Source organism: Eretmochelys imbricata, chromosome 13 (genome assembly GCF_965152235.1).
Source record: "Eretmochelys imbricata isolate rEreImb1 chromosome 13, rEreImb1.hap1, whole genome shotgun sequence".
In the NCBI taxonomy this organism is placed as follows: Eukaryota; Metazoa; Chordata; order Testudines; family Cheloniidae; genus Eretmochelys; species Eretmochelys imbricata.
The window spans coordinates 15,571,428-15,581,014 of NC_135584.1; the positions used below are offsets into that span (position 1 = coordinate 15,571,428).

At 40.4% G+C, this 9,587-nt stretch overlaps 1 protein-coding gene across 1 annotated transcript in view; it reads left to right on the plus strand.

Annotated features, from left to right (window-relative positions):
* The window catches only part of NFATC2 (nuclear factor of activated T cells 2), a 113,698-nt gene extending 105,545 nt beyond the window's left edge, over nucleotides 1–8,153 (plus strand). Inside the window, exon 10 of the mRNA XM_077832278.1 lies at nucleotides 6,195–8,153. Coding sequence (XP_077688404.1) covers nucleotides 6,195–6,250 — 56 coding nt within the window. The 3' untranslated portion in view covers nucleotides 6,251–8,153. The remainder of the gene's footprint in view (nucleotides 1–6,194) is intronic.
* The last annotated feature ends 1,434 nt before the right edge of the window (nucleotides 8,154–9,587 follow it).

Below are 9,587 nucleotides of genomic sequence, written 5' to 3' on the forward strand. Positions count from 1 at the left end.
ATACACAACATACCACACTTTGCTGCATCTTTACAGAGTCCAAGGATTGTATATCAGGGCTGCAACACATTCAGAGTTACAGTCTTTTCAATGGTTTATTGTGTTTTTTTATGTATATTACCTTAAAAATTAAAAATATGATTTAAAAAAAGTCAAAGGCCAAATTCTCAAAGGGCTTTTTTTTTTTTTGCGTGTACAGTTTGTATTTATAGTGAATCATGCACTTGCAAATCAGACTTCTTGTGCCTGTAACAATCCAAGTTACATGCTCAAGCAGGTCACTGAAGACGCCAGCACTTCAATTCATGCCCATAATCCAAGTGAAGAGCAAAATTACCAGTGCAAATTGCACTCACAAAATGACAACCACCCTATTGAAAATGTGGCTCAGTATTTGTGCATGACATTTGCATGTGCCAAATGGGAATCTCATAGAAAAGCGACTGTCTCACTTTGCTCAGGTGCTTATTTGCATGTGCAAATATGGGGGAGAAGGCATTGTTGCAGTCATGGTTTTGAAGGCCCTTGGAAAACTGGACAGTAAAGTACTAACTCTAACCCAAAGTAATGCAGACTGCAGTAATGCATGATGTTTGAGCCATACTGTTGCTTGTAGCTATTGCAGGGAACTCCAAGTATTATTTTCATGTATTCCACATTAAATGGAGTCACACACAAGGATAAGCTGCAGTAGGAATTCTAGCCTGAGAATTTCCCTGTTCTGTTCAGCTGACATCAGATATTATTTAAATGTTCATTCTTTATTATTTAATTTTCATAATGTTTGCTTATGTCCTCATAATGTGGCTTGTCCTGTTTTAGCAGCTCTTCTGGCTTCTCATTAAAACATAGGTGACAGTACACGACAAAGCAGGCACACAACAGGCACCTTAAGATGATAACATTTTATTTATTAGTCAGATCATTTCTGTTTACTCTCAGCCAAAGAGTAGTGTGATTGGGCTCAGAGGACTCCGACACTGGACTAGGCCAGCCATTTGTCTAGTCTACTTTGGACAGTCCTCTTTTGCTAAGGTTTGGCCCCTGTCTGGTATTGAGACAAAACCAGATGTGGTTGTGCAGACAGAGAAAACCATTTTGAATGGCATGCCACCTTCACCCCACCAGCATGCACCATGCGTATGAGATCACGCCAGCAAGGGAGGGGGGAAGGTGGTCTTCAAAATGCAGTGTGATTTCACTTGCACAGTGCATGTGAAGTCATGTCAGCAGGGATAGGGTCACGCCATTCCTGGAAATACTGGAATGTTTTCTGGGTATGTGGAAGTGTCCACCCTATACTGGATATTTTAACTATGGGCATTTCTACACTACAGCTGTAAGTCAACCTAATATAGGTCAACTTACAGCCAGCACGATAACTACCCTTCTTCTGTCGGTGGTGCGCATCCTCACCCGGAGCACTTCCACTGACTGAAGAGTGGCAGGGTGGGAGGGACTGAGAGCCAGGGCTCTCAGCTCTGCGCAGCTCTCCACAGGAAGTCCAGCTATGCCCTCAGCTCTTGCCTCCCAGCTCCCAGGCGGAAGCGGAGGGCAGCTGCCTGAGCTTCTCAGCTCCCTGAGCAGGGAGTCTCCAGGCAGCAGCCCAGATGGGAGTGGGCAGCTGGAGGCTTCTGGGCTCTAACTGCCCAGCTTTCTTGACAAGACAGCCAACAGCTGATATAAGTAACACAGTGTCTACACTGACTATACCGACATAAGCGCTACACCTCTCCTGGGGGTGGAATTATGATGTCCATGTAGTAGGGCACTTACATCGGTGGGATAAGGCTGTGGTGTGTACACTGACAGAATGAGGTCGATGTCAGCTGCCTTACGTCAACCTAATGGTGTAGTGTAGACCAGGCCTATGCTACCACAAAAAGAGAGACATTTAGAGATGAAAGTCAGATCAGAATGCAAACTTCCTCCAAAGTTTGGGTGTGTCTGGATTTGTAGCTCCCATTCAGCCCACAGTAGAAACTCAGGTCACTACAATCAGATCTGGATATGGATTCAGATTCTCCCAAAATACTAGGGAAGACAGGTTCAACATGAATGGTTTCATTCAGCCCAGTGTCGAGATAACCCTGAGCTGGGAAGATTGGCTCCAGTTACTGTTATTTTATTTATTTGTCACGCAGTAGTGCTTAGGAGCCCCAGATTTAGACCAGTTGTGCAAGGTGCTATACAAACAGGATTGCTTGTCCTTCTCTTAAAGCTGCAGTGTTGTGGCTCAGGCCCATTTATAGTAAGAAGACAGCAGCCTCTGGCTAGCTTAATTTACAGCCTTATTGATTCATGCTGACTTTCATTAGTAGTAAATATATACAAGGATGAGAGTTTGCTTTGCAGCCCTCAGGAACCAACAGCCTGACTTGCCATAGCACAGACAAACCTCTGCTCTTCCTTACACCCATGAAGCCCCACCGCAGTCCAAGAAACGGTAACCAGTCAGGTTACAAAACTGTCTGGTTCACTGTGTTGCTCTGCTGGTTTTATTGTTGTACAGTCACTGTTGTCCACCCTGTCACCTCAGCCAATAAAACCCTGCAATGCAAATGAATGCAGCATGCAGGGGAGAAAGTGAAGCTGACTGTCAAATAAACCCCATAACCACTAGATTTCAACTGCTTCACTACATTGTCCACACTGTTTTGCACCTACCAGCTATAGTCTCATCCATATTTGCGCTGGAGACCAGATAGTAGCTGTTCTCCTGTCACTGTGCTGTTAGCTTGGCAGCCCTGTCCTGCAGATTTTGCTTTCCTTGAGTTTTATTTTTAGCTGTAGAAACAAATGAAAAAAAATTCAGCATCCCAGATGAATTTCCCCCAGTAAGTTTAAGAAGATTAGTTTAGGTCTATTTTCCAAATAGGGTAAGTCTTTTTCACCTTTTTGTTTTCAGCTAAAATATTAGCCATCCCTAGACTGAAATGACCTCTTGTCATCAGGAAGAATGTAATGTTTCCATCTGAGGTGGCTGTATTAAATTGACAGGAAATGTACATACAATATGTTTTTGAGACACTGACTGAACAAACGTGTTGATAAATAATTCAGCCTGCCGTTTCAGCCCACTCCTTTTTATAAAGGAAATGACCCCATAGAGTCGGTGCCCACTTCTTTCACCTCACTGCTATTTTTAGCAGTCAGAGGCTATGAAAAATTTCCATTGAAGATCTGCTCCTCTCATTTCCTGGGTAGAGAAAACAGGAAGTCCTTTAAGCTGAGCCTAAGTCGGTTTTGCATGAAACTAGAGCAATCTCACCTCCCACTGGCAGTCTGATTACACTGCAAAGCCTCAGAACCACATCAGATCTAATAACCTTCAGCTATACAGTCGTTTCAGTGAACTTGCACAAGCGGTTATGGGCAGAAGCTGAGATAAGATATGGCAGATGGAAGTTTAGGCACAAGGAGATGGTAAAAATCCCCTTCACTGTATAATAGTTTTTTCTAGCATACCTCTGCTTTTCAGTTGGCACCTCCACCAATCAAAGCGAGGTCAAGCACATGAAAGCATATCCTGACTGGAAGTAGGAAGACGTGCTAAATTCTGAGGCGTACTACCAGTGGGCTTTCTGTGCATGGAGAAGCCCTGAATGCATTGAACTTAATATTGTTCTGCTGTATCGGTGTGGGGGGAGAATTTAGGGAGTCCAAATCCCATCAGCAGAATGAAGCAGAGATCACTGCACCCACAGTTTTTTTTCAAAAGGGTAAAACACCAACTGGATTGTTACCCTGGCACTGCCTCTTTGAAGCAGCCCTCGCCCTTACCAGGTTCATTTTCTATGGAATCTTAACATCTGGCACTGGATTTTTATTCTATTGTTAGGTTCATTCTCTGATTAATTAAAAAGGGATCAGTGTAGTTCTATCTTTTTCTAACCCCGCTTCAGAAAAGCATCTCCTTATTCAGATAGGGTGCTGAAGCATGAGCATAAGTTCTTTCCTAAATTGGTGTCTCTCTCTCTCTCTCGCTCTTTCACTCTCTGTACAGTGGCTTGGGGCAGAGGATACATACTGTTTTAAGAGAATTAGTTCTAACAAAAAATCAAATGGCAGTTCTAAGTCCCCATGCAAGAAAGTGTGCCTGTGATTGCAAGAGCAATTAGAGATGGGATCTGGACATGGATCCAAATCAGAATTTTTGCCAAAGATTTGGGCCAAGAAGAGAGTTTGGATCTGGTGTTCTGGACTAATCCATCTGTAATGCATCCCCAGTAATTGCATGCAAAAATTCGTAACGTACTTACTATTGTGAGCATATAATCAATTTGCACAAGCAGTTGAAGTAATTTTGATCATAGAGCTGGGCTTCTAAAATTGATTATGATTTTAACAAGAATTTACCAAGATAGATTGAGAGACCCATATCTTCATAATTATGCACCTTATTTGCAAATGCAATTGCCATGATTCTGACAGGTTAAATTGAACCCACAAATAGCAAATTCTGGCAAAAATATGCACACATAATTGCTGTGCCAGATACAAATGAGATAGCTTCCCATTATCTCCATTTTAGCAGTGGAGATATGTCTGTAGGTTTTGCATCAGTTGTTCTGGCAGGGTCTGATGCCGCTTTCAGTTGGTATGTCCTGGTGTGTGGGGAGTTTTCTTCTTCTGATGGGCTTGGAGGGGTTGAGGGGTTGTCTGAAGGCCAGAAGAGGGGATTCAGGAAAACCTTCCCCCTCTCAACACACCTTTCAAATCCGTGGATCCTACACATGCCTATCATTACATGTGGTGTACCTCATCCAGTGCATTAAATGTCCCAATAACAACTATGTGGGAGTACGCTTCCCAGACCTGAAGAAAAGCTCTGTGTAAGTGCAAAAGTGTATCTCTTTCACCAGCAGAAGTTGGTCCGATAAAAGATATTACCTAATATCCTGGGACCGATACAGCTACAATATCGCATACTACAGTAGAACCTCAGGGTTATGAACACCAGAGTTATGAACTGACTGGTCAACCACGCACCTCATTTGGAACCGGAAAAAAAGCGGCAGAGACCAAAAAAAAAAAAGAAAAGTCAAATACAGTTCTGTGTTAAACATAAACTACTAAAAAAAGGTGTGGGGGGGGATTTTTCTTCTGCATAGTAAAGTTTCAAAGCTGTATTAAGTCAATGTTCAGTTGTAAACTTTTGACAGAACAACCATAACATTTTGTTCAGAGTTGCAAACATTTCAGAGTTATGAACCTCCATTCCCGAGATGTTCATAACTCTGAGGTTCTACTGTATATGGTAACACATAATGATGTTGGTTTGGGTTTTTGCATAGAAAAGCAAGGATGGGAGTACACTAATGCATTCTGTTGGTCTTTATTATTAATCACCAGCACACAATGTCAGGAGGCTAGAATAATAATTGTATAAAGAGACATGGAAGTTTTATTTCTGTGCTGTAAAGAAAAATACACTATGCGACAAATATGTTTAAGGCCAGATTTTCAGAAAAATACTTTTGCACATGACTTACATGCACAGAATTTTCAATCCAAGCACACAAGTTTGGCATGTGTAAAACTGCACTTCCCAAAATCTGGTGCTTCACTTTTCTAATTTTTCTTACTTCATCTTGGTAAGAATGTCAATATCCATTGACTCTTTGGGACTTTTTGTCTATGAAGCAGGAAAATAATTATTTTATGCAAGGGACATCAGATGCATGATCACAGGACACAAAAGGTCATTCTGATTGTATAGTGCTTGAAATGTGCTGAACACGATATAGAAAAACAGCAATACATGGGTGTTGTCCCAAAATGTTTACCATCTAAAGGCCCAATCCTGTGACCACTTCAACGAGGCATAGTCTGGAATAGTAAATAGTATGCTAATATCTAGAACTACACCCATAAGTAAGTGTTTACAGGATCAAGCCCTACTTTAGACATGACACAACAAATGGGGTTAAACAGTATGGACAGGATTGAGTGACAAAGTGTAAATCAAATAAGAGCATGTGGTTACTCAGTTTAGGCATGTGCATATTTTGGTGATCCAGTTGGGAACTGAGTTATGTGAGTGTTTGGGTTTTTTGTTAATAATAGATGTGTTATCATTATAAAATGTCAAGAGGATGTTTGAGACTTAATAGCAAAACCTGCTCGTATTGCTTTGGATTCCCATCACTTTCAGAACATGCTAAATCTCTTTCCGCTTTTTCATTTCACAGTTAATGAAATTATCAGGAAGGAGTTTTCTGGACTCCCTGCCAGAAATCAGACATAGAAGAAGAGATTTGTGAGACAACTTTTACTGAATCCTTCCATAACTGACCTGTTTAGATCCTTCCACTGCCCCTTCAACCTCCTGCTTCCTTAATCGTTCATCTCAAGGCACCAATTCAATGCAAGGAACAATGTATTGGCATCAAGCTGACAGCCTTGACTAAGCAGCTCGCCACCTCTCTCTGTAAACATCAAAAGGACACCCTTCCTTTAGTCCAAAGATTGTATTGTTCTCATATAACACGGTATGTGTCTTGCCTGCTGCAAAAACATATAGATATCATAATAAGGGAGAAGAAAGGCGTCATTCCAGAGCTCTGTTCTACAACAAATGTGGTTATATATTAGCACTTAATTCAGTGGGGATGAGAAATAAGGGTAGAGGGAGTGCCTGCGTTTTATATAAGATCAACAACACTTTGCATTTAAATAGCAACACCTTTCCATCCAGATCTCAAAGCCCTTTACAAACACAGGTTACACATTATTATTCCCAATATTACCAATGAGGGTAACTGAGGCACCCAGCAGTTAAGTGACTTGCACAAGTCAGGCCACATCTACACTATGGGTTCTACATTGATGGAAGGTGTTTTTCCATCGCTGTAGGTAATCCACCTCTCCCAGGGGCAGCAACTAGGTCAATGGACAAATTCTTCCATCAACTTAGCTGCATCTATCCCGGGGTTTAGGTCAGCAAAGCTATGGTACTCAAGAGTGTGGCCATGTCAACCTAATATTTTAGAGTAGACCAAGTCTCAGTCTTATCTGAGAACAGAACCCAGCTTTCCTGACTCTTACTCCTGTGCTCGGCACACCAAACTGTAGTTGCCACATGAATCCAAGACTTTCTTTGTTGTTTTTAATAAGAGCTGATGTGCCTTTGAAGGCGAGGGATGCTTAAAGAAAATTAAATTAAAAGAGCAATTACAAATTTCTAACGAACAGCCCAAGTTAAAATAACCCCTGATAAAATGAAGCGGATGCATCTATTCGAGTTACAAAATTCAAGCAGAATTATGCGTGTCAAAAGACTTTGTGATTGACCCAAATTAGTGGTTAGCCAATACATTGACAGCTTTTAATTTTTTTATTCTAGTAAAGTGCTGCTGTTTATTTTCATGTAAAACCTGCCTTCAATTCGTAACTGCTCTCATTTAGAAGCCACAACATTTAACCATGCAAGCTGCAGGGGAAAGTAATTACATCTAAAAGAAGCCACACATTTATTTGTCCTTTTTTCTTTTGCTTTGAAAAGCCAGCAGCAATTTACAGAAAGGCTGAACCTCCTTGTTAGTCTAATAAGTTAACTATGTATGACTTCTTGCGCTAACACATAGTTTGAATATACTGTGCTCAAGACAGTTAATCACAGTAAGAAACAGAATATGGATAATATTTGCCATTTGCAGTTGCACAGCTAGTAAGCTTGTCAAGTTTCACGCTTTCCATTTTTAGTGTGTTATTGCTTCCGTGACAAGATAAAAAGATATCATACCTGGATAATATAAATACATTAAGGGCTAACCATAATATTGCTGCAAATATGTAATAATCTTTTGTTAAATTAATGAAATCAATATCCTTAAGAGTGCTTGTAGGAAATCTGCAGTGCTAATGATTGCTTTAGAAGGCACACTAGCTAAAGTCTCAAGGGTTTCAAAGCACAGATTGCCAGTACCCATGTGTCTACATGGTGACAGCATGAATTAGGTTGTATGAAAATATTAGATCAGCAGAACTTTTGTAGAATGTTTGCCCAATGCTGCAAGAAAGATAAGTGCATAGACCCCCATAGAATCAATACTGGGTTTGGCACAGCTATTCTTCGTGAGTTTTGTGAAAATATATATTTTCTGCCACTAAATTCTACCACTTAAGCTATGCAACATCTTATATCCTGGAGAGAGTTAGTGGATAGCATTTCACTAACTCTCTCCAGGATATAAGCCTTTGCATAGCTTCAGAATGCCTGATTAAGAAATTGACCTGAACCAAAATCTTGGATCTTAAACAACCTGGGATCTTTGGAGTATCTGAAATCAGAATTTTGCAAACGGGAAAAACCAAAAGCCTGGATTCAAACCTTCTTAGGTCATTTAAAAGTCTGGGTTTATAGCCTGAACAGAATTTTGTGGCTTGCTTGAGCCCCTTTCTATTCTTAATCGAAAAGTTGATTAGATATGTGGCCTGCTCATGAAGTTTGCGTCTTTTTTTTTCAGGTGGGTCAAACATATACTGCTCATGTATACAGTGCTAGTGTAACACACAGACCAAGCAGGAGCATTTCTTCCAGTTGGAAGGTATTCTGCTTTGTACGATTAGAATCTTTTTGAGAAGGTCATTTTCCCATATGCCATTTCAGCAATACAAAAGGTGACTGTCACTCAATACTGCCAGCAGTGGATATTTCAGTCTGCCATTCATATAGCTAGCTACACATGCTCCATCCGTAAATAATACAACAAAAGTATCAAGTCCTGGTCCTGTACCCACTGAAGTCAATAGACATTTTGCCATTGGCTTCCATGGGAGCAAGCCTGGGGCTTTGAATATGATGAATTAAAAATGACCTAGATGTAGTGGAATTATTGGATATTATTCAACAACTCTAGGTGCTCTGTTTTAATATGTTTAATTTCCTCAAAACTTGCTTTAATAATGCAGTGTACCATGAGCTATTCAAGATCTTTGGTTCTTTCTAAGGCAGATACAGTTCCAGGCAAAACATCCCATTGTTTCGAATTGTCTTGGTTCTCAAGGAGCAAAGTCATCTTGCACAAGTTGTTTATTTCAGCTGACTTTACTTGAGCAAGAGTGTAGTCCAAAGGAGTTTTCCAGTTTTACACAATTTGTGCACAGAAGTAATTTAAAGCTACCACAAAAATTACTTGGCAGATTTTTTTCCCATATGGACTCTCTTCTTGTTGGATTTTAACAAGCAGCACAAAGAAATATGTGAACTAATTATTTTGTTAACATAATAAATTGGCTAGATGGCATGTTCTAAAAAACACTGCCACTCATTAGGTGATAGTTTAAAAATAAATCCCCAAGAAGGGACAGGTTTTCAACAGCATTATGCACACAAATAAATGCATGCCTGACTTGGACAAGTATATAGGGTAATTGCACACACAAATCCACTAGAAACCTTGGTCATCTCAACACGCAATTACTCAGATGAAATGTGAAATCATGGTACAGGTGTTCCCATTAAGAGTGCCTAGCTGTTCTGGCACGCCCCTAAATTATCAGTTGAGCATCCTGCATCATTTCCCCATTTTACATAATTAGGCTTTTCTTACCATGATACATTAATGTATAAACCACACAGG